Here is a 25,688-nt window from a genome sequence, read left to right as displayed (position 1 = left end):
GATTGTAGAATGCACAACCCGAGAGGCGAGCAAGCATTCTGCCCCCAAATCCCAAATAACTGCTGCGTTCTTCCCAGCCGGTGACCGGCGCGGTGGCCACTCATCTCCCTAAGGACTGAGGGTAGAACGCCTGGACCCCACCCCGGGGTCCCGCACAGTTACGCAGGAGGGCGGGGCCGGTGTCATTCTTCCGTGACCGGAGATCCACCAGGAGCTCCGGGAATTCCCCGGGCCCTGGGGCTCCCACTTTTCCCTCCCCGGACGGGCATAAAAGGGGTTCTCCGATCTCAGCGAGCCACAGAGCCCAGACGGCCACACCAGCCACAGCGCCTGGCTCCAGATCCCGCCGCCACCGCCAGCTGCCGCCGAGTCCCATGGCCCCCGCCGCGCTCCCCGCCGCGCCCCGCGCTCCCCGGCTCCTGCGGACCGCGCTGCTGCTGCTGCTGCTGGTGGTGGCCGCCAGCCGGCGCGCAGCAGGTGAGTGTCGGGCCCTCCACCCCGGGCCGGGCGGGTTCTGGGCTGGGGCGCGCGTCCCGCACAGCCCCGCTCACCGCGTCTCCGCTCCCCGCAGGGGCGCCCGCGCTCACCGAGCTGCGCTGCCAGTGTCTGCAGACCGCGCAGGGCATTCACCTCAAGAGCATCCAGAGCGTGAAAGTGATGTCGCCGGGCCCGCACTGTGCCCAGACCGAAGTCATGTAAGTCCCACCCCGGCCCGCTCCGCTCCGCGCGGCACCGCAGCCCCGCACCTGCTCCGGCCTGACCCCAGGCTCACGCGGGTCCTCCCCTCTCTCTGCAGAGCCACGCTCAAGTCCGGGCAGGAAGCTTGTCTCAACCCCGCCGCCCCCATGGTGAAGAAACTCCTGCAGAAGATGCTTAGCAAGTGAGTGGGAGGCTCCGGGACCCGCGGCTGCAGGCCCTGCTCCCACCCCGGGGACCCCTGAAACTGCTATCAGGACAGGGCAGGGGGCAGCTCAGGACCGAGAGAGTATCACTCCTTTCACGGTGAAATTTACCACCGCGACCACGGCTGTGCTCTGGTGATAGAGGACCTTTTCGTGTCCTCCATACCCAGCCAGAGCCTTTCCCTGTTCCAATGAATGTCGGTACAGCTGCACTCATTGCAATTCACGCTGGATTGGTATATACACATTTTCCCCAGTTCCTGTTGGGCTTCCAACCTGAGAGCAGACCCCACGGTGCTTTGGAAAATAGTCCCTAAAGCTTAGTGGTGAGAAGCTGAGATTTTTGAGAGATACTGCACTGGGTACAAATCTAGACCCCATCACCCATTGCCCAGGTGACTCAAAGGCACAATGCTTTAGATTATCTGCGACTCATTAAAACAGGGGCCATCACTGTAAGCTACTTCATGAGATTGCTCTGAAGCTTAAGTGAGTCCAGTGCCACAGACAAAGCAATAGGTTCTGGCTGTGTGTGGCTAATATCCCAGTAGAGACCTCAGCACCACACTCAGCCCCCATTCCTAAGAGCTTTGCCAGCCCAGAGGTCTCTGCTCCAGGGCACAGCCATCACAGGTAGTAGCCATTGGAGCACCAGGCTGAGGAAAGAGCCCAGTGGGCTGGGGGACAGAACAAGAGTGCCCTGCAGCCAGCTTTTCCGAGCACCAACGACCATTCTCTCTTTATAGTGGCAACTCCAGCTGACCTGGGAAAGGAGGAAGAAACTCAGCAGGGGCTGTTCCTGAAACAGAGCCCACCTCTGTAGGAAAAGAAGAGAAAAGAGAGAAAATAGCTCCTGAACCACATGGACTGGGCTTCATGTCTCTCAGCATCTCTTCTAAGAGTTCTTTTATTTATTTGTTTGTTTTCCAAAGCCTATGCTCATATTTTACTTATAGAAGAATTAGTGGTGTGATTAACTCTATTTGCAGGTACCATTATATTTATTGCTTGTTTTACATCAAACCCAAGTTCATTCAATCCTGGTTCTTATTTATTTGAAGGAAAGAGGGTTTGAAATGTTCACCCATCATTATATGAATATTTTTGTGTTCAACACATGCCAGTCACTGTAATAGAGGCTGGGAGATTCCAGCAAATAAATAATGAGATCATTGTCAGCATAGGGGCATATAAGTGCACAGCTGTTTTTGTTAGTGTTTAAAAGAATGTCAGCTATTACTTAAATGGGTTCACAGTATGTAGCAACACCTGTCCTGTTGAAGCCTAGGGAACGGCGATGTTCTTAATAACCTTTGGACATTTTATGTCTTCTTTGTAAGGCACAATGCCTTGTCTAAGTGTTAACTATGCAATGTGTCTCTGTCTTTGAACAGAGAGGTTGCATTATTTATTGATGTTTTTACAAAGAGCATTACAATAAAGTGATTAAAAATAAGCAGTGTTTGTTTTATTTTCTGATGAAAAGCAAGGATGTGTTTAATGAGTAATCTGCTGATTTACATCAGTGTTTCTCAACTTCTTTGCTTTCCTCTTCTGGGCATTCAGTTTGCTCTACAGATAAATCAAGCTATGAGTCACGCCCCATTTCATCTGGTAATAGCTCACAATACTTGGCTTCCTTCCTTTATTTATTTACTTGCTTGTTTGTATTTACAAAAAAAAAAAAAAAAAGCTTTTTCAAACTGTGCGTTGCCCTCTGACATGAGTCACTGACACATATTGTGGTTTTATATATATATATATTCCTGGATTGCAATCCAAGCATCCTATGTGTGTGGGCTATAATCACTGCTTCCCAAGTCTGCATCAACTGGGAGCTCGAGTCAGGAGCTGGAGCTGAGTATTGAATCCAGGTACTTTGATATGGGACACCCTGCCCCTTAATATAATGGTCTTTCGGATTTTTAAAATATTTTTAAATTTTTGACAGGCAGAGTTAGACATTGAGAGAGAGAGAGAGAGAGAGAGAGAGAGAGAGAGAAAGGTGAGAGAAAGGTCTTCCTTCCATTGGTCCACCCCCAAATGGTCGCTATGGCTGGCACTGCGCTGATCCAAAGCCAGGAAACAGGCGCCTCCTCCTGGTCTCCCATGTGGGTGCAGGGCCCAAGCACTTGGGCCATCCTCCACTGCCTTCCTGGGCCACAGCAGAGAGCTGGACTGGAAGAGGAGCAACCAGGACAGAATCCAGCGCCCCAACCGGGACTAGAACCTGGGGTGTCGGTGCTGCAGGTGGAGGATTAACCTAGTGAGCCGCTGTGGCGCTAGCCAGTTTTTCGGATTTAACTGCATTAGTTCTATTCTCTCTACTGAAGTTTTTATGAAAATTTAGACTGTTTTTCCTGGTAAAACCCTCTGGGCAACCCAGTATTCAGTGTTGCCTTGGGAATGACAATGAAGAAAATGTATAAAGTATACATAAATAAGTAAATGCAAATCATTCTAGAAGCACCATAGAGCCGAACACTCATCCCCTAACTCTAAGTTAGAGTAAAGGACCCTGGAAAATGTTTGCTTGTTAGGAGGCCCCCAGGGTTACCCGGGGCCAAGCTTCACACCTAAGGCCAATCTTTACCCTCAAACATTGTCTGGAGCTTGCTGCACTGGCTACTTAGCTGTGGTCAGTAAGGAACATAGGACACAGCAAAGACAAAGGGGATGTTTTCATTCATAGAGTGGTTAGACAGGTTTCAAAGCTCAGACTGGTATTGGAGTCAATTCCAGCACTGTCACTGTGATCTTGGGAGAGTTTTCTTGATCTCAATCAAACCTCATCTCACATCCTGTAGAATGACAACAATAGCAGAGTGCACTTTCTGAAGTGTTCAGGGATTTAATGTTATTCATGGCTCTGGAAATCTGGTTCTTACTATTGATCCTCAAGCTAACTCCATGGACATCAGCTTGGTCTCAGGCTTAGATCAAGAGGATCTGTAAGCTGTTGTTCTGACACCTTGCAAATGCAAGGCAATTTCCCACTGAGTGTCTTATAGCTGGAAGCGGGACATGGGGGTGTGTGAGTTGGTGGTCGTGGAGTGAAGGAAATAGGAAAAGGATATTGTGTGACACATCACAACTTCAAAAGCCCATTAGCCAGCAACAGTGTTGACAACAGAGACCGAGATTTCCTGAATAGTGTTGCCAAAGATACCAGAGAAGGAGAGGGGGAAACACAGTTGGGTCTATTTTGTTGTCGTGGGTCCTTCTTGGTGGGTTGTCCTGAGATACCCTGTCAAGACTTGCAGAAGTAATGAAGAGACATCGGAAGAGGGCAGACCCACAACAGCAGCGTGGGTGGATCCAGAAAAAGAGATGATCATGCTTCTCTTTTCCCTGACTCCCTGGCACACGCCGAGGAGAGGAGAAGGACGTGTTCTGCTCTCATTGTGGAGGCCCATGGCAGATCTCCGCCACCCACCCTTGAGTTCAGCATGTTGCAGTGGGCCTCAGCTTCTCAACATAAGCTCCTCTACTCCTCTGCTTCTCTTCCTAAGGCTTTCTCCATCCCAGGGAGAGAGAGGGTGCCTGCCAGGTGGAGAAACTCTAGAAGTTTCTCTCTTCCTTTCTATATGTATGTTTACACAACTGTACTTCAAAAAGTTAGTGGAAAATGGAGTGAAATATAAGCTCATTTTAATGCAAAAAGTTTAAATTTCAGGTGTAGTTTTTTTTTAAAGATTTATTTTATTTATTTGAAAGTCAGAGTTACAGAGCAAGGCAGAGACAGAGAGAGGTCTTTCAACTGCTGGTTCACTGCCCAGATGGCCACAATGGCCGGAGCTACACCGATCCGAAGCCAGGAGCCAGGAGCTTCTTCCAGGTCTCCCACTTGGGTGCAGGGGCCCAAAGACTTGGGCCATCTTCTACTGCTTTCCCAGGCCATAGCAGAGAGCTGGATTGGAAGTGGAGTAGCCGGGACTAGAACCAGCACCCATATGGAATGCTGGTGGTTCAGGCCAGGGCTTTAACCTGCTGCAACACAGCGCCGGCCCCTATAGTTTTTTAATAATATGTGTTTCCCATGGACTTTTGAAGATCTTTGATATGCATGGATTTCAAAAACTATTTGCAACAAAATTAACTTATATTTTATTTCCATTTCGATATAGCTTCTTGAAGTACTCAGATATATAAAATAAAATAAGTCAATTTGAAATCAAATAAAGATTTATTTTTAACAAATAAAATATGTAAAAATTTCTCTTTCATTATATTTTTAGTTTTAAATTCTTGAGTATATTTATAACAGCTATTTTAAAATCCTAATCTATGAATTCTATAATTCTGCATTTTTTTAAGATTTGTTTCTTTGAAAGGCAGATGGACAGAGAGAAATGGAGAGACAGAGAGACAAAGAGGTTTTTACATTTGCTAATTCACTCTCCAAATGGCCACAAAGCCAGAACTGGACCAGGCTGAAGCCGGGATCCTGGAGCTCCAAACCTATCTCCCGGTTGGTGGCAGGGGACCAAGTACTTGGACAGTATTCTATTACTTTCCCAGGCACACTAGCAAGGAGCTGGATCAGAAAGAGAGAAGCCAGGACTTAAACCGATACTCTGATGTGGGATGCTGGTCTCCTACATGATGGCTTAACCTACAGTGCCATGAGGCTCATTCTCCAATTTCTATGTATGTATGTATGTATGTATTTACTTACTTACTTACTTACTTATTATTTGAGAAAAAGAGAGAGGATGCTTTCATCTGTTGGTTCACTCCCTAAATGCCTGCAAAGGCCAGGTCTAGACCTGGATGAAGCTGGGTCTTCCACATTAGTGGCAAGGGCCCAAGTATTTGAGTCATTACCTGCTGCAACCTAGAGTGCTCATTAGTAGGAAGCTGGAGTTGGGAGCTGAGTCAGGACTCATATCCAAGCACTGCATTTGGGATGTGGGCATTCTCACTGGCATCTTAACCACTTGGCCAAATACCTGTCCTCATTCTGCCATTTCTGAATCTATTTTATTGACTATTTTTTCCTTGTTATGGCTCATGCTATTCTACTACTTGGCAGGTATAGTAATTTTTGATTGAAAGTAGTAAATTTAGATGTTTACCTTGCTGAATGCCAAGGGTTTTTTTTTTTCTTTCTTTAGAGTTTAGGTTTCTGCTCTAACTAGACTGTCACCTTGATCTTCCTGCAGCTTGTTTTGAGTTTGTCAGGGTGGTCCAGTGGGTGTTCTTTGTTCTGAGGCATGTGCAGCTAAACTGTAAGACATGTCCCTTCTGTTCTTCTACTGAATCCTGAGTGCTCACATGTTCTCTGCACCCTGACAGGCCAGACCTTAAACATCTGCCGGCTCCATGTGAGGTCTGAGAACTGTTCAGCTCAGAAACCACTGGTAACTCTCTGATGTAGAGTGTTTCACTCTATGAAGTGTGACTTAACCTTATTCAAAGAGACCTAAGTGAACTTCAATGCGGATTTATGGGGTTCTGTTTTCCTGCACAGATCTCCCCTTTCTGCAACGATTCTATAACTTCTTTCTACCCAGGTTTCCCCGGATTCAAATCTGTGTCTCCTCAACTCAGCAAGACCACCAAGGTCAGCCTGGGATTCCCCTCCTTGCATAGTGATCCAAACTGCTCCAGCAGAAAGTGCAGGGTGATCATGGGCCTAACTTTGTTTATTTCCTTTTCTCAGGAATCCTAGTCCTTTTGATGCCTGTTGGCCAATGTATTTGTCTTAAGGACAACTGTTTCACATTTTTGTTGGGTTTTCTGCTTGTTTATGGAAGGAAAGTTGGCTATTCTGTTTTACTGCAAGGTGGCTGGATATGGAAGCCTTAGAGGGACAATTCTGAGGGACGTTTTACCTTGCCAGAGGCTCTCTGGCAAGGTCAATCCTAGTGGCCTGCAATGACATCTCATCTATTGTGTCTTAAAAAAATATATATTTTCTCTATTGATTACTTACCCTGCTTTTCTCTACTCCCTCATTTTGTGCTTTTATGGTCATCTCCAAGATAAACTTGTGCACATCTTGGACTCTACTTGGAAGATGGCATTATAGAGTATAATACTAGAGATATCTGAAGTAAGGCAGGGAAAGAGTGAACACTGATGGGAGAACATAGAGTATTGCTGAGTAGAAGTGAGCACTGTACCTCCCAAGGTGCTATGGTGAGCTTTTTCCTTTTGATTCTGCAGAAAATAAGAACCAATTTCAAATTCCAAGAAATTAGAGCTACTGTATTTACATTAGTGTTCTAAATCACCCAGGGAGCCAGGCATCAAGCTGTGATTTCTCTTCCTTGGCTGGACTTAACTTAAAACCTAGGAGCTTGACGCATAGGCCTTAAGGTCAAGGAAAGAGTCTCTTAAACCACAATCAGGCCCGTCTCTTCCCGGGGAGCAGACTGGCGTGCTGTGGATGCCACGTCCTCCACATTAAAAGTGATAAAGATATTAAGTGAAGAGCAGTTGGATTTGTTCCCATTGTTTTCAACAATTCTCTGATAAAAGAAACCAGATAGACTGGACAGGAAAAAAACAAGTCAAATATTAAGATTAAGGACTGGGCTCTTGGCAGCCAGGCAGGAGTTCCATTCAAAACCCGAGAGATCACACACACACACGTACACCCACACACAAATCATTCCTCTCATTCTATCTATGGGGCCGTAGAGGCTCAGACACCACTCGATAGTTACCAAATGATAGAACTATTTTATTGCAACACTGGGCCAGAACTCTGATTTCTGCTATTTAGTTCAAGACCATTTACATTAAACCACATTCTCATGATTGCTAAAGAGAATTCTTCCCTCGAATCTTGGCTTTTTAAAATTTGAAGAACCAGTCTCAGGGTACAAATTACTAATAGCCATGCGCACCAGGAACACCTGCAGAATACACTGAGGGGAATATTGTAGCTAAGCAATTTGAAATAAGAAACCTGTTCAGCAGCTTTATGTGGCCTGCTAAGTTACTCTATCAGTGACTTATCGTTTCCCCAAAATGTAGCACCTTGAAACAATCAGCATTTTATTCTGGCTCTGGATCACCAGGTTGGGCTGGGTGACATGACAACCTGGACGGGGCTAAGCTGAGTCATTTTCTTGCTCTTTTGTTTGCAGTACTAAAAAGAGCCAACCCTGCCAGCTCCTGGAGTTTGGACTGCTGGCCTCCAAAATTGTAAGGCAAAAGTTCCTGTTGCTTCAACCAACTCAGTCTGCAGCACTTTGATAGGGTAACACTAGGGAACTCATACAAAGGCTTTGATTTATTAGTGCCAAAACAAGTGGTCAGTATGGGATAATCGAAGTCACTGTTTCAGGAAAAAAAACAAAAACTAAAGCTCAGAGTTCACTGTTACTTAGTACAGCTTCTGGCCCATGGAACTGGCCACCTTCAAACCATGAGTAAACTGTAGTTTGCTATTCTGGACATGACAAAAGTTTATCATCTGAACTCCAATTTTTGCTAGCTTGTTTTTGCTCTAAGTATAGTTTCAACCTGGCAAATTCTATTAAAACCTCAATGGGATTATGCGAAATAGGTACAAAAGCCAAAAGCAAATATTTGCTGAGGAAAAATAATCTTAAATCACTTGAATTCCCTCCTTTGTGCAAACATGGCCTTTATATAAATGCATAGATGCTCACATGACTCATGTCTCTGTTACCACTAACTGCAATTGGCACTGAACCCATCCCTTCACAGTTATGCAGTTTCACTCCCAGGAAATAATACATTGATTTCTTTATTCAACAAGCCATTTCATTCTGCCTCATGCCTGCCAGTTAAAACAGAGTTTGGAAACCAAGCCTAGCTTCCTTATTGGCTCGTAAGGGGCAAGCACGCCACTCTATCAACTGTACCTTTCATTCTTCAATCAGGAGTGCAAATGCAAGAAGAGCAACCAAAAACCCTCAAGGTTATAGAGAGCACGTAGCAGTGTGCTGTACTGCTGATTCCACCATCTACACCAGGGTCAAGATCAAGGTCAGATATGGCTTCAGGGAGTTCACCAGCACCCTTCCTGCTAGCTGCCCTTGTCCTGGGCATCTTTGGTAAGCCAGCTGTGGCTTTCATCTTTTCTTTCGGGGCACCAGAAAATTTTAGCACAGATCCCACATCTAACAAGTTTATGTATGGCAGTAAGGAGAATGCAAAAACTGTATAATTTAACCCTGAAATGAGATATCTTTAGATGGTACACAAAGAATTTCTTGGTGACTCAAATGAAAACATGTGTTTAAGTTTCTGCAAACATCTGGCTGTATGAATCTGTGCTTTTCTTATTAGAGATGCTAGCAAAAGCATGACTGCAAAGAGGTTGGGGGCTTATTTTGGTGGGGTAAGGCAGATGGAAACTGCTGTTTTCATTTGATAAAGTTCACATGTTATCTCTATGTTTACAACTTTTCAAAGAAGGGAATCAAGTTGATTTTACCATTAAATGTGTTATCTCATTGATCATGAATGGTTTTAAGCAATGAATTACTGGTCTATTGCACCTACAAGTAAGTGTTCATTGATCATAATAACAGCATATGATTAGGGCTGAATGATAGTCTCCCTAAGTGTTTCTGTCAGTACTGAATTTGTGAGTCCAGTTGAGTATCTTACTGCACTAATTTCAGATTTCTAGTAAAGATTAGTACAATGTGGCTGTCTTTGTCCTCACTGAGGATTTTTCTATCCTTTTCTCATGCAGCTGATTCCTGTGAGTCTCAAGAATTGCGATGTCAGTGTATTCAGATATATTCCAACTTTATTTCTCCAAAATTGATTAAAAATGTTCAAGCGATACCTGCAGGTCCTTACTGCACCACAAAAGAAGTCATGTAAGTAGTGAGGGGGTATTGAAGACACCAGCACTGGGCTTGTCAAAGGCAATATGTGCTTACAAAATGTGCAAGACAGACCAGGGCTCCAGGACTTCTTCTTGCACAATATGGGAAGGAGCTTGTCAGTTTGTGTGCTCTTATGTCAGAAAATTTCATACATCCTTTGCAAAAAGAAAAAAAAAATTGTGTTTCAAAGGGAGACATACTGCATGAGATATTCTGAGTGGACTTGACTTTGAAGTCAGTTGACATGGACAACGAGCCGTGATACACAGTCCTTAGAAAGGATGTGTGGATAATTAATTATCTTCAAATCTCTCTAGTACACATTTGAGTATATGAGAAATGCAATATGGGCCAATGGCACTAGTGATCACTTCAGGGACATCAGCCAAAAAAAAAAAAAAAAGAAAAGAAAAGAAAAGAAAAAAAAAAACACAGAGCTTAGAGATAGTAGGGATCACTTTTAATCACTTTTAATGACTTAAAATAATCCTATTGATTATCTTTCAATGCTGTGGGTCAGCAGCCTGGGTGGTTGGGCTGAGTTCTTTGCTTGGGGCTTCAAAAAGCAAATCAAGGTGTCAGTTGAGTTGATGTCTCATCCGGAGGCTCCAGGGAGGAATCCACTTCCAGCCAGGGATCGATAGAATTCAGTTATTGGCAGTTATATGACTCAAGTCCCCAGATTCTTGCTGGGGTCATTGTCAAAGTTTAGAGAGTTCTGTCAGGGCTTTCCACATGGATCCTTCTATGTAAGTGGTGAATGATATGCTGTGCACTCAACCAATCTCACCGTTCAACTCTTACTTCCTCCTGTACCACAGATAACCTAGGATCAGGCATTTAACCTAGTAGTTAAGATACTCATGTCACCTGTCAGAATGCCTGGGTTCGATTCTCAGCTCTCGCTCCCAATTCCAGCTTCCTATCAGTGCAGACCCTGGTAGGCAACAGGTGATGGCTTGAGTAGCTGATTGTCTGCTACCAACAGGGAGATTTGGATTTAGTTTCCAGCTCCCGACTTCAGTTTTGGCCCAGCTCTAGCTATTGTGGACATTTGGGAAGTGAACCAGCAGATGGGATCATAGGAGAGTTTCCCTAGGAATAATTTGCTATGCTTAGGTTTGGACATCTTCAGTTTTGCTAGGCAATGCCAAATTGTGTTCCAGAGTAGTTGTACCAATTGACACTTCTTCCTGCATACATACCAGCCAGTACCTGCTGCTGTGAATCTCACGGGTATGTAGTAGTATCACATTGTTCTTTGAGTTTTCATTCTTGTATTAATAAAGTTAGATATGTTTTCATATGTTTGTTAGCATTTGTGTTCCTTATTTTGTGAATTCATATTCATTTCTTTGGCTCCTTTTCCTATTTAGATAGTATTTTTCCCCCATGGACTCACAGGTGCTCATTATGTATTCTGGATATAAATTATATTAATCCCAAGTCAGTTTTATGGATAGAAATGCTCATATTTCAGTTTGCGGCTCAATTTTTTATATTGATATAGTGTCTTCTGTGAACTTAGTGAAGTATAGTGTCTTCTGTGAAATATAGTTTAGCTGTATTTTAGTCTAGAAGTATACTCTTTTCTAGTGAGCACTTTTTGTATCTTATTTCAAAAAATACTTCATTCATTGAATTCAGAAAAATATTCTTCTACTTATCTTCTAAAGTTTTTATAGTTTTTTCCTTTATGTTAAATACCTGAATCTGTTTGGAATTGAATTTTGTATAGAATGTGGAATTACCCATTTCCACTTTATTTTTTCATTTGAGCCATAAATTGTTCCAGTACTGTTTATTCAAATATCATCATTTTCCCATTGATCTACAATGTAACCTCTTTAGTTTTTTGAACAAAGTATTTTATTCATTTAAAAGAAAGAGACGGAAAGAGAAATCTTCCATTGACTGGTTCACTTCCCAAACATCCACAACCGCCAGGGCTGGGCCAAGCAGAAGCAGGGAGCCTAAAAACTCCACCCAGGTCGCCCATGTGTGTGGCAGAAACCCAAGTATTTGTGCTATCATTGTTGCCTCCCAGGGCATGTCTTATCAGGAATCTGGACCAGGAAGCAGAGCTTGGACTGGAACTCAGGCACTCCAATCTGGAACATGGACATCTCAAGCAGCGGCCTAACTTCTGTATCAAGTGCCAGCCACTGCAATGCCACTTCTGCCATAAATTGGATTCCCCTATAAGTGGAGGCATAGTTCTGTTCTGCCACATTGATGAATCTGTCTATACCTATAGTTAGCCTTCATAATTAACATTTTATAATCATTCTTAGCATCTGGAATGGCAAATCCCTGCACCTTCTTCAGGAGTGGCTTGTCTCTTCTTAGATGTCTACTCTTCCTGTTAATCATATAAGCTTCTTATAGATTTGTACTAGGATAAATGATAATTTTTGAATGAAATTTCTTTAAAATTATAGATTAACTTTGGAATTATTGACATCTTTATGGTGTTTAGCTTTCCATTTCAAAAATAGAAACTAGCTCCCAATTTATTGAGGCTTTCTTTAATGTTCTTAAAGTTTTATACTTTTCTCCATAAGAAAAGTTTTATACTTTGCTCCATACATATTTTTATTATTCAAAAATGCTCTATTTCTAGTTACTTGTACTACTTATGCCATTATAAAAGACTTCTTTATAAAATCCTTTATAAAGTAACATCCCAGTTGCTATTTTTTAGAAGAAATCTTGTATGTGTTTTGTAGCCACAAATATTTCACTCGGGCCACATTATCTGGGAGAAATGGCAGTTTAATTTCCTCTTTTGCAAAGCTTATGCCTCGCATTTATCTTTGTAAATTTTGTACAGATGACTATGGTGACAGTATACCTCCTTTTCTTGTTTTTAAATTTTCACCATTATGCATAATGTTTTATAGCTATCCTTCATTGGGAATATGCTAAGAATTTATAGCTGTATTATTTCTTTTCATAATTTGATACTAAATTATGTCATCTTCCTAAACTCTGCGATGCACTCCTCTCACTCAGATTATGGTAAGATGGCCAAGTCTTGGTGCAATGGATTTCAGAGTGTTCCTGAAAACAGTGGTGGAGTTTGTGATTCTGTGGAGCAGCGTTGAAAGCTACAGAGTTAATTTTGATAAGCAATTTAGGTTCTCTGTGCTCAATAATTAGTAAGGATTTAATGAGATCCTAAAAGGTAATAGAAGTAACAGAAATCTAACAATGAAGAACAGACAATAGATGACTGACAATCTTTAGCCTGGAAGGTATGCCTATATATATTTCCCAGAGTCTAACGTTATAGCATGTATCCCTGAAGTCCAACATGTTTGCTGATTAGTTGAGACTTCAAAAGGATCTAAACAATGATATTCTTTAATTTATCTAAAAAATTGGTTTTGCCCAATGATATGACTGAAATTCATATTCTAATAATATGATTAATGTAGCTTGAAAAAATCTAAGTATGTATTTTAAGCATATATTAACATATCATTTCTATGCATTGGAAATTCTAATGAGTATATTTAATGTTTTATTAAATTGAGCATATCTGTTATTTTACCAAAATGCTCTTTTCTTTTCAGAGTCACATTGAAAGATGGGAGATTAATTTGTTTGGATCCTGAGGCTGAATGGGTGATGACGCTTATCAAAAACATTGTGGACAGGTACAAGTAAAGCCAATATGATACTCATATTCCCTCTTTTACTTTTAATGAAAGATATATATTTAGAAACAAAATGTATACAGACTGTGATTGCTACAAATAGGAATGAAATTACAACAAGATTAGAATAAGTCTATTCCAGAGACTCCAAGAGTATTCCCCAGTCATTAGCATTAGCATTAGCATTAGCATTAGCACCTGCTGGGAACTTGCTAGAAACACAGGTTTGCAGGTTTCCCCTCAGATGTACTGAACCAGGGACTCTGGGGATGAGTTCAAACACCTGTGTGGTAGCCACCCCTCAAACTGATCGTCATGCTCTCTCAACTTGGAGAACGATTATTTCACATTTTTAAAGAATGTTTATTTATCTGTTTGAGAGGTAGACAGAGAGAGCCCCATTGGCTGGTTCACTCCTCAAATGCCCACAATGATGGGGACTGGTCCAGACCAAATCTGGGAGCTGGGGACTCAATTTAGGCATCATGAGGGTGGCAAGAACTGAATTACTTGAGCTATCAGCACTGCCTCTGAGGGACTACATTAACAGGAATCTGGAGTTAGGAGCCAGAACTTGAGTCGGTGGTCAAGCCCAGGCACTCCAATCTGGTACTGAGTACCTTAACCACTAAACCAAAACCCCACCCTACACTTCCTATTTGAAATACTATTCAAGTTCCCTTGTGTTAAAAATATCCCCATTGAACACAAAAGTGACATAAGATGGCTTGATTGCTAGCCTCTCACTTCCGCAGAGAAACATGGTAGGCAAGAGATCCATTTGCTAAAAGATATTTTAAGTAAAATAGTCTTCCACTTTGAAAATAAAAATATCCAGCCAGCACCGCAACTCAATAGGCTAATCCTCCGCCTGCAGCGCTGGCACACCGGGTCTAGTCCCGGTCGGGGCGCCGGATTCTGTCCCGGTTGCCCCTCTTCCAGGCCAGCTCTCTGCTGTGGCCCGGGAGTGCAGTGGAGGATGGCCCAAGTGCTGGGCCCTGCACCCACATGGGAGACCAAGAGAAGCACCTGGCTCCTGGCTTTGGATCAGCGTGGTGCGCTGGCCGCGGCGGCCATTGGAAGGTGAACCAATGGCAAAGGAAGACCTTTCTCTCTGTCTCTCTCACTGTCCACTCTGCCTGTCCAAAAAAAAAATCCATTTATTTTGGGTACAGCATTTCTAGAAATGAAGTTCCAAATGAGATTTGTGATTTTAGTAGATGAAGAAAGGATGATGAACACAAGGAACAGTAATAGGAGTAATAGGAGTGTATTTGATTTAATCCCTGGAAACATATGTCTTCTGGATTTTCAAGACATAACACTTAGTAAAACCAGAGAGGCAGCAAATCAGAAAAAAACGCACACTGGATTTTTTCCTAACTGAAAAATGAGAAGGAAAAATTAAGGAGATTTAGAGCTTATGTTTCACCCATAGGTCACCTTTGTGGGAGAGCAGTGTAATGGGATAAGTGCTTGCGTTTTTAAGTCTCATAGCTGTGGTTTATTGCTCCAGCTGTAAATCATGTCATTCTGTATAATTCACATGACATTTCAGATTTACAGCTTTCCTTTGTTCTTTGCCTATTTTGGGAGAAGTGGAGATAATACACATAAAGTGCTGAGTTATGACTATTATCAATTTTCAACTCACCAAAAATGGATTTATTCTTTTTTTAAGATTTTTTTTTTTATCTGAAAGTCAGAGTTACAGAGGAGAGGCAGAAAGAGATCTTTCTCTACTCATTCACTCTCCAAATGACCACAATGGCCAGGGCTGGGCAAGGCCAAAGCCAGGAGCCAAGAGCTTTTTCTAGGATTCCCATATGGGTGCAAGGGTCCAAGGACTTGGGCCATCCTCAACTGCTTCTCCAGATATATTAGCAGGGAGCTGGATTGGATATGGAGCATCCAGGAAATGAACTGTTGCCCATATGAGATGCTGGTGTCACAGAAAGCAACTTAACCTACTATGCCACAACACTTGGATTTAGTTTTGAGTTTAGTTTTTGTTTTTTAAAAAGGAATCTTGGCTGGTGCCGCCGCTCCATAGGCTAATCCTCCGCCTAGCAGCGCCGGCACACCAGGTTCTAGTCCTGGTCAGGGTGCTGGATTCTGTCCCAGTTGCCCCTCTTCCAGGCCAGCTCTCTGCTGTGGCCAGGGAGTGCAGTGGAGGATGGCCCAAGTGCTTGGGCCCTGCACCCGCATGGGAGACCAGGAGAAGCACCTGGCTCCTGCCTTCAGATCAGTGCAGCGCGCCGGCCACAATGCACTGGCCGTAGCGGCCACTTGCGGGGTGAATCAACGGAAAAAGGAAGACCTGTCTCTCTGTCTCTCTCTCTCTCTCTCACTGTCCACTCTGCCTGTAAAAAAAAAAAAAAAAAAGGAATCTTACAGGTCGTATTGGGGAATTGGGGAATAAATGAGCAAATAAAGATCTCTCTCTCCTTCCCTCTCTCTTTCTCCCTCTGTAACTCTGCCTTTCAAATATATATATACACACATATATGTGTATATATATATACATATACATATACATATATGTGTATATATATATATATATATATATAAAACCACACACACAGGAGTTATTTTTTACAAGGGGGCTCCCTGTGGGTGGGTCTTCCAGTGTGCAGGTATTTACATGTCACTTTGCTTGTGTTGCAGAGCACCCAACTGATGGCCACACAAAGGACATCACATCCAGTGGGTAACAAGCACCCTTTGATAGCATGGTGAACAGGGACATCCTCCAGAGTGTTCTCTGGATGTGGCACCACTTTTGTGCTAATTTAGAACTAGAGTGAACTGCTTTCTCTACTCCTTCTGTAAACCTATACACTGTTTTTAGGTAGAGGGTTGGCCACTTGTGAGAGGATTAGTGGAAAGTGAGGTGATGGGTCTTTCATCACTGAGGATAAACCCCACACCTCTTACTGAAGTTGACAGGTTTCACTGCAGGCTCAACTCAATATCTTGCTGGATCCCACCCCCTCACTGCTGTATCCATCATCCTTCCTCACGATTCCAGCATATGATCTATCCACCGCATACTTTCAGATCGCATTTAATGACATTATATGACTTTTAAAAGTTAATTTATGGGGGCCAGTGTGGTGGCATAGCAGACTAAACTTCTGCCTGCCATTCCACCATCCCATATGAGTGCTTTGGTTCAAGTCCTGGTGGTTCCACTTCCAATCCAGCTCTGTGCCAGTGTGCCTGGGAAACTAGCAGAGGATAGCCCAAGTGCTTGGGCACCTGCCACACATGTGGGAAACTCAGAAGAAGCTCTTGGCTCCTGGTTTTGGCCTGACCCAGCCCCGGCAATATGGCATTTTGGGGAGTGAACCAGCAGATGGGAGATATCTCTTTCTCTCTCTGCCCCATTATGTCTCTGTAACTCTCTTTCAAATAAATAAAATAAATCCTTAAAAACTCATTTATCACCAGCATGGTTTCTTGACTACTCAGCATTTTGAGTTCCAAAGGCCTTAACATCCACCCCATTTTAGGCACCCCACACCCTTAGATCTCAATATAAATCAGGATTGCTTTATTCCCAGTGTTCAAAATTTAAAAATTTCTGGGGGCAGGCATGGTGACATAGTGGATAAAGCTGCCACCTACAATGCTGGCATCTCATATGGGAATCGGTTCATGTCCTGGATGTTCCACTTTCAACCCAGCTCCCAGCTAATGGCCTGAAAAAAGCAATGGAAGATGGACTAAGTGTTTGGGCCTCTGCCACTCATGTGGGAGGCCCTGATGAAGTTCCTGGCTCCTGATTTTAGTCTGCTCCAGCCCTGGCCACTGTAGCCATCTAGGGAGCAAACCAATAGATGGAAGATCTCTCTGTTTCTCCCTCTCTCTCTCTGTAGCACTAACTTTCAAGTAAGTAAATAAATCTTTAAAAAATAATTGAAATATTTATTTTAGAGGAATTTTAAACATTGTATAATCTAAAATAAAACTGTATTTAAGGAATAACTGTCATAACTTTTAAGAATTTGGTTTTTAAGGAAAGCAAACCTGATAGATAACACCAATTGAGAGTGTGAGTGATCCTGTCGCAAAAAAATGACCTAAATGAAAGATCTCTGTGAATGAAATCCTGGTGGAAAGAAGGGGCCATCAAAGAAGGAGGTACCTTTCTCTGAAGAGAGGAGAGAACTTCCACTTTGAATATGGCCTTGTCTAAATAAGGTCAGAGTTTATGAACTCAAGAGGCTTCCATAGCCTTGGCAGCTCATGACAAGAGCCTCAGGTGATTACTGACGTCATAAATAAGAATGTCAATTGTTAAATCAACAACAGGAGTCATTGTGCACTTGCTACTCATGTAGGCCCTCTGTCCTTAATGTGTTGTACTATGAGAATTAACGGTAAAACTAGTCTTCAAACAGTACTTTATACTTTGTGTGTATCTTTGTGGGTGCAAACTGTTAAAATCTTTACTTAGTATAGAGTTGATCTTCTGAATATAAAGATAACTAAAAATGAATCCTAATGAAGAATGGGATGGCAGAGGGAGTGGAGTGGGAGATGGGATGGTTTCTGGGTGGGAGGGTGGCTATGGGGGAAAGAACCACTATAATCCAAAAGTAGTACTTTTGAAATTTATATTTTTTAAATAAAAGTTTTCTATTAAAAAAAGAGAGAGTATGTGGGTGATCAAGTGAAGAAGCTGTGGATTTATGTAGGAGAAGGCAGGGAGGATCATCAAGACCATCCAGACCCAGAGAGGAGCATGAGGATGTGTTCCAGAAAGACGATGAGGAAAACAATGAGCTAAGCTTTTTCTCAAACATCTAACTTCTTCCTGCTAGAATTTCTGCATATATAAACACCATCAAATATTAAGTGACAAATTTTTTTGCCATTTCTAGAGAAAAAAAATGTGTTAACATATGAACAATGTTCCTTTGGAGACAAAATAAGGATGCTGTTTTAGAAAGGAACTGTCACAGGACTGGACCCCTAAGGACTTTCCTCTGACCTTCTCTGTGGACTTTCCTCTTTCTTCCAACCTGAAGTTTCTCTTTTTCTCTCTGGTTCTCTGATCCTGATGGCAAAGCATCCATAACTTGTTTACTTGCTTTCCCTAAGGTTCAATTTCCAGTTCCCTGCATAGAAGATCTTGCTGAAGAGAAGATCATATTGATCCAGGTATCTACACAGGTCTAACCAATTGTAGCCAAAAGACTGTGGTTACAGGGTGTGAGCAGGTTTATATGAGGAAGGAAACCTTTTTCAGAAAGTGATAATTTTTTTCACTATGCAAAGGGACTCCAAATATCCTATCACTACATATGTGTGTTCACACACACCAGAGCAGAAATCCAAAGGCAGATACATGGGAAATACATTTCCTTAGAGGAAACTATTGGTCTTTAGAGAGGAGATATGCTAATATTTAAGGGGAGTAGGCAAAAAAGAACAGACATTTGGCCTCTATGATTCTGAGCACGTAGCTGAATTTTATACTCAGTTGTAAATTTGAAAACTAGGCAAAACAAAACAAAACAGCAACATCCCTTCCAGAATTATTGAGAGGAAATAGTAACTTTTTTAAAAGAGCAGTTTTCCAACAGCATTGCCTTCTTCCTTTGAGTCTCCCTAACAAAGTCCTGATCACTTAAAAGGAGATAATAAAACTGAAGTTGCTTTGAAAATAAGCATGTAAAACCACAAAGTGTTGTTATTCTTATTAAAATTGACAAGTCACTTAATTAGTTCTTTGAAACCCATTTTATGGTGCCTGTTCACATTTTCTTTCCCACTATTTTATTTAGAACACATCACTAAAGTGCTGAAAGCAGGTGGAAAGTTTTATTGCTATATCATGACACAAATAATAATCATATTATCCTAACAATTATCTTTGAAATTAAAGTCCCTGAAAGAACTATCTCAAGACTATAAATACAGGACCAACAGTATTTTAGCATATAAAATTCCAAATTTCAAGAGAGAGGCATCTAGTTGATGATATGTGAGAGATGCACCTGCTCATGTCTCCCATGAACAGAAGAGTAGGAATACGCGATAGAACATGGTGCTCAGAGGCCCTCAGGCTGATGCAGGCCACTCCCAGAGTAGAGACAAGACAGCTCAATGGGGCCTCCCACGAACCCAGAGAGAACATTTAAGTGAAGAGTTGAATGAGTGTGGGACTTCGCGTTCCAGGAGAGGTGGGTTTATTTACTTTGGTTAACCTATGAAATAACCTAACTTTCCACATACTGAAAATCACCTAGAAATTCTGGGTATGAAAAACCCTCTCGAATGAAGAGCCTAATTCTCTGAAAGTGGAGAAAAACCCAGGATTCTTTCCCAGTCCCCTCAAAAGAGATGAATCAGAAAATAGAAGAGACGCTTCACAGGTAAATTGCTGTAGATTATACAGACTGAGGTGTTAAGGTCATATCTCAACTGGTCACTGGGATGTTGACATTTTAATTTCACATTAGAACACATGACTGGGTTATGGATCTTTGTAAGACAGAGTTGTTAGAAAGATGCTTGTGTAAAATCAGAACCTTCCAGGGGAACAGACCCAGTAAAAGGCACAGCGTTAGGATAAGGAAGCCTGTTTGCCTCAACATGGACAAGGGATGGGATGCAGAACAATTTCTCCCTTGAGAAGCATCTAGAAAGGATACGTCCATTGACAGCTCTCACATTCCATTATAACACACGTGTGGGCTCGCCTGGTAGCAGAAAGGGATTTAGAAAAATGCTGGGCAGAAATGAAATTGAAGCTGCCTAATAAGGCATGCCTTCAACACAAGCCCCAAGAAGTCTCAAAGATAAAGCTGTGCTGAAGATGAACTCATAGTCCAAAATTATGGAATTCTTAGAGAGACATCCACCCGAAACAAGAGTCAAAATCCACAACAGACAACATCCTTAAAATTGAAGCACTAAAATAAAAAAAAAATTATAAATATGTTTCAAATCCTTAGATATCAGTGAAGGAGATTTGGAAAGAAGATTGATAATAGGAGAAACAACAAGTTTTGGGGGAAAAAAGCAAAAGGAATGCCTAGAAATGAAAACACAATTTCCAACATGAAATCTGATAGAATGGCTTAAATGGCAGATTTGATTAAGCTGGAGAGGGAATTCCTTTGGAGGATCTGAGGAAATTAGGATGTAGCAGAGAGGGAAAAATATAGAATTGATTAAAAGAAATCAAGAGACTTCCAGATAGTATAAGAGTATCTAATCTATTTCCAAAAGGAATTCCAGACTATGAGGAGAGGGAGAATGGGTGAGAAGTAATATTTGAAAAGATGAGTGAGATTTTTGAGGACAGATGAAGCTCTCATATTCAGGAACCTCAAAAGATTCTAAAAATACAGAAAAATAGCATAAAATTTACAGTTACTGTACTGAGCCTACACATGGAAAATACAAACAAAAAAAAGCAAAAAGAAAGAAACAAAAAATATGAAAAAAATCAGAATGGGAACTGGTGTTTGGACCAGTTGTTACAATACCACTTGGGAGGCTCACATGCTATACTGGTGTGCCTGGGTTGACTCCTGGCTTTGTTCCCAATTCCAGCTTCTTGCTGCTGTGCAACCTGCAAGGCAGCAGGTGATGGGCCAAGTAACTGGCTTCCTTCCATCCATGTGGGAGACTTGGATCATGTTTCTGGCTTTGTCCTATCCCAGTCTTGGCCATGAAGGAATTTGAGGCATGAACCAATGAATGGGAGTTTTCTCTCTCTTTCTCTCGCTCTTGCTCTTTCTCTCTCTGCCATTCAAATAAATAAACAGAAAGATAAATGGATAAATAAAAATTTAATATGCAAAAAGACCTTAGAATAAGTGAGTATAGCCTACCATATAGCAAGAACTCTAGAAGAAAGATTCAAGGACTGGCTAAAACTGTTCCAGGCCTCTGAAAACCTGGCTTTCTCTAAATCAGATAGCTCTGGAAGAACCAGTTGTAGTAGAATGAACATCAAATTGCTTTGACTTACTGTGCAAGTCTGAAATGAAGAATCAAAGTCACCAAACTTAGCTTAAGTTAGTTGCAGATAAATGTGAGACCCTTTCTAAAGAACACTACTGAGAAAAACACCAGGGTTAGGGGTGCATTCTCTATTGATCACTTTGGCTAGTGACATTTTGCTTCCTTGTAAGTGCAGCACAAATCCTCTTTACCTTATGACCCACAAGTTTTCAGTTTTCCCCTGTGATTCTTCTGTACAGTTTCAAAGAGCACTTTCAACATGTAACCTGCTGGGTCCACTGAGAAAAGTACACCTTTCTTACTGCTCCTGCACCCACCCATCTTAATGTGCTAATGTGGGGGAAGAGCTAATAGTCTATAGTGAAAATGGTTTGAAACAGACAGACCCTAGTTCTACCATTTCGAAGCTACGTGATTGTGGGCAGGTAGCTTCTGGAATGTAGACTGCTGCAAAATGTCAACAGTGATACTTTGCTTGAAGCCATTTGAGACGAAGGAAATGAATGCATTTTACCAATCTATGCCCAGAAGTTGTATCCAGTTACTTAGTCTTTCTGGCAGTACAGTTCCATTCCTGGACTTGGAGCTTTTGTTCATACTATTGCCTCTACTCAGATCAGTTCCTCGTGCCCTAACTCCTTATCCTTGACCTCACCTAACATTTTGAGATCTGAAGAATAATCTCTGTGTAACACCAACTCCAGGAAGCTTTCCTATGCCTCTCAAGCCTGGGGTTATCAGCTCCTCATCTACGTAAGCTCCCCAAATCCCAACTGCTGCACATTTAACCTCATTTCACAGAAGAAGCTGTTGAACCAACACAAATTTAAATGACTTGGCAAAGATTACAAATCCAGTTAGAGCCACAGTGGAGGCAGGAAGCCAAGAATCCTGAAATTCACCCCTAAGTCTCCCCTCCACATCTGCTTCAGTTAGCAGGAAAAGCCCCACCCTGGCCACACCCAGCCTCCATAGAATGCCCAGACATGAAGTCTCCAGAGACCCTCTGTGTGCTTCTGGGTGTGATGTGCCTCTTCCAGGATGTGCTAATCAACCAGACATCTCAGACCTCTGCCTGCTGCTGCCTGCCAGCTCCAGCAGCCTCTCTTCATTGGGTCATCGTGGGTGTGGTCTTGGCCTGGGCGTCTGCCTGGCTCCTTCATTTTCTTTATGTGATTTTAATTTAGCCAGTTCTTTCCTTCCAGAACTCCTGTTCATGCAGGGATTTTTTTCTTACCCTGAGTCATATCCACTGTGTGTCACTGATGGAAAGGCTCAGCCCCATCCCTCACCCACTTTCAGAACACATGTTTCTACTTCACGATGCCCAACCCCATGGGCCAGAGAGCTCAGGGACCAGTTATTTTCCCCTAACACGTTTCTCCTCTGCTTTACTATTTTATTATTTTACAATTCTTCCCTGTACAACTCAAATCGCCTGACTCATCTCCCAGCCCCCAGCCTGTCCCAATTTCACTCCATCTCACTGACTGCAAAGTGACTGCTCTAAAATGCTCAACTCCCCACGTCACTCACTCTCTGGCTTAAGAGTCTTCAGTGAATCCCTCAGCTATGAGACAGGATGCTGTGGTCAGAACAACTGTCGGCCTCCAAAGCACAAGTCAAACCTAGGCGCCCAGGCAGTGGCATTAGGAAGTGGGGCTGTGGGGCCTGATTGTGACATGAGGCCAGAGCCTCCAGGCTCTAGTGCCCATGCTAAAGAAGCCCCAGGCTGCCTTGTCCCTTCCACCTCTGTGGAACAGAAAGCAGGAGCTAAGCAGGCACTGAATTGGTCTGTGTCTTGATCTCAGACTCCCCAGCGTCTTGAGCTGGAGTTTCTGCCGCTTTTAAGGTACCGGATTTATAGTAGTTTTTGTTGCAGCAGCCTGAATGGACAAAAGTACAGGTCAATAATTAAGAAGGTATATTAATCAGATCATTTATGCAAATTTTCTCTTGTTCTCAAGATTTGCCTCAAAACACACTGGACAGACCCAACTCTGACCCAGTCCTCCTGGAGTCATTCAAATTATTATACTCCTGGGGCCATCTTGTCAATAAAGACCCTAGTTCTGTCTCATGATTTTGTTCAATTTGCTGTTTCTTACCGAACATACCCCAGCGAATAGATACATGTGTTACATTTATTGAGAAAAGACATGTTTGCAGCAAAAAGTTAAACAATGTAAGAGGTTATACAGTGGTTTTGTTTTGTTTTGTTTTTAAGATTTTCCTCTCATCCCCAAATCCTCAGTTGTCTGCTTTCTATCCCTAGGAATAATGACTTTCATGAATTTTGGTGAGTATATATTTGTGGAAATGGTCTCTGCATATACAATCCTATTTGATGACACAAACAGGAGCATCGTTCATTTCAGCTCACTTATTTGCTTGTTTATTGTCCCAGCATATGGAGTGAGGGCAGAATGTTTTATTAAAGATATGTGCCAGTGGCCAGCATTGCGGCTTACTAGGCTAATCCTCCGCCTGCAGCACCAGCACATGGGGTTCTAGTCCCACTTGGGGTGCCGGATTCTGTCCCGGTTGCTCCTCTTCCAGTCCAGCTCTCTGCTGTGGCCCAGGAAGGCAGTGGAGGATGGCCCAAGTGCTTGGGCCCTGCACCCGCATGGGAGACCAGGAGGAAGCACCTGGCTCCTGGCTTCGGATGGGCGCAGCGCGCTGGCCGTAGCATCCACTTGCAGGGTGAACCAACAGAAGAAAGACCTTTCTCTCCTCTCTCTATCTCTCTCTCTTTCACTGTCTAACTCTGCCTGTAAAAAATTAAAAAAAAAATGTGTCATTGTGTATCTAATCCAGTGTAGTGGAATTTAGATATTTACAGAGTTTTAAAAATGAAAATTAATGCATCAGAGAATTATTTGCAACAAATTCACAGAATAAGAATTTCTGAGTCGGAGAACAAGTGTATTTTACATTTTAATTAATATTACCATGGCGTTTCCACAGGATATGTATGATTATACTCCCCCCATGAGTCCATGAAAATACTCGATGTCCTTTATTTCAAGTGTGTGTATTTGTATTTGTGTGGATACAAATGTGCCTGCCTGACAGTTTACAACTTTTCGTAAATTTTATTTCTTGCTCGGCTTATTCTTAAAACTTTTTTGTTGTAATTGTAATGATGGCTGAAAAATGGTTTGTCCAAAGCAGGAGTTGCCTTAGAAAGAACAAAGTGCAGCAAATAATTGAAAAGTGATAAATCAGGACATACAATTTGAGTCAAATGTAAATGGAGTTGTTGAAGAAACAGCTGCCCATGGCAATGCTGACACAATACTTCTGCACAGCCTATAGCTTTCCCTGCACAGCCAGGGAAACCTCATGAAGACAAACTTGCAGCCATCATTGAAAAAAGTGGTTGTGACAGAGGTGATGATGTTCCAGAAGAAGCAACACCCGCAAAAACTTGTTAAACTATGTTAAAATAGCTTCCGAGGCCGGCACTGTGGCTTAACAGGCTAATCCTCGGCCTTGCGGCGCCGGCACACTGGGTTCTAGTCCTGGTTGGGGCGCTGGATTCTATCCCGGTTGCCCCTCTTCCAGGCCAGCTCTCTGCTATGGCCCGGGAAGGCAGTGGAGGATGGCCCAAGTCCTTGGGCCCTGCACCTGCATGGGAGACCAGGAGAAGCACCTGGCTCCTGGCTTCGGATCAGCGAGATGCGCCGGCCGCAGCGGCCATTGGAAGGTGAACCAACGGCAAAAAGGAAGACCTTCCTCTCTGTCTCTCTCTCTCACTATCCACTCTGCCTGTCAAAAAAAAAAAAAAAAATAGCTTCTGAGAGGAGCCAGCACTGTGGCAAAATGGGTAAAACCGCCTCCTGCAGTGTCAGCATCCCATGTGGGTGCTGGTTCGACACCCTGCTGCTCAGCTTCCTATTCAACTCTCTGCTACACCCTGGGAAAGCATAGAAGATGGCCCAAGTCTTTGCGATCCTGCACCTGTGTGGTAAACCTGGGAGAAGCTCCTGGATTCTGGCTTCAGATAGGCCCAGTTCTAGGTATTGCAGCCATTTGGGGAGTGAACCAGCTGATGGAAGATCTCTCTCTCTCTCTCTCTCTCTCTCTCTCTGCCTCTGCCTTGTCTCTGCCTCTCTGTAACTCTGTCTTTCAAATAAATAATAAATAAATCTTTTAAAAAAACAGCTTCAGTGGTAGGCACTGTGGCATAGAGGGTAAAGCCACCGCATGCAGTGCCTGCATCCCACATAGGCACCGGTTCAAGTCCCGGCTGCTCCACTTCCAATCCAGCTCTCTGCTATGGCCTGGGAAAGCAGTGGAAGATGGCCCAAGTC

The 25,688-nt window shown here is 42.8% G+C and overlaps 2 protein-coding genes and 1 long non-coding RNA gene across 5 annotated transcripts in view; 2 read left to right on the top strand and 1 right to left on the bottom strand.

The window, feature by feature from the left end:
- Positions 1-207: 207 nt before the first annotated feature.
- The window catches only part of LOC133765101 (permeability factor 2), a 111,717-nt gene continuing 86,236 nt past the window's right edge, over positions 208-25,688 (top strand). Inside the window, exons 1-4 of one of the 3 annotated variants that reach the window (XM_062198691.1) lie at positions 211-477; positions 572-695; positions 797-880; positions 1,649-2,341. In XM_062198691.1, the coding sequence (XP_062054675.1) occupies positions 375-477; positions 572-695; positions 797-880; positions 1,649-1,664 (327 nt within the window). In that variant the 5' untranslated portion in view covers positions 211-374 and the 3' untranslated portion in view covers positions 1,665-2,341. Of the gene's footprint in view, positions 478-571; positions 696-796; positions 881-1,648; positions 2,342-25,688 lie in introns of those variants that run through there. The other 2 variants (XM_062198692.1, XM_062198690.1) reach the window with 2 other exon arrangements.
- Positions 8,665-17,241, top strand: LOC133765676 (C-X-C motif chemokine 15-like). The gene is made up of 4 exons (XM_062199217.1): positions 8,665-8,938; positions 9,586-9,715; positions 13,303-13,386; positions 16,054-17,241. The coding sequence occupies exons 1-4, from the start codon at positions 8,878-8,880 to the stop codon at positions 16,064-16,066; spliced, it is 288 nt and encodes a 95-aa protein (XP_062055201.1). The 5' UTR covers positions 8,665-8,877; the 3' UTR covers positions 16,067-17,241.
- LOC133765102 (uncharacterized) overlaps positions 23,535-25,688 on the bottom strand; it is a 72,874-nt gene continuing 70,720 nt past the window's right edge. The window contains exon 5 of the long non-coding RNA XR_009866573.1: positions 23,535-24,143. This is a non-coding gene — a long non-coding RNA (uncharacterized LOC133765102). The remainder of the gene's footprint in view (positions 24,144-25,688) is intronic.

Source organism: Lepus europaeus, chromosome 8 (assembly GCF_033115175.1).
Source record: "Lepus europaeus isolate LE1 chromosome 8, mLepTim1.pri, whole genome shotgun sequence".
In the NCBI taxonomy this organism is placed as follows: domain Eukaryota; kingdom Metazoa; phylum Chordata; class Mammalia; order Lagomorpha; family Leporidae; genus Lepus; species Lepus europaeus.
This window is presented reverse-complemented; position numbering and strand designations above follow the sequence as displayed.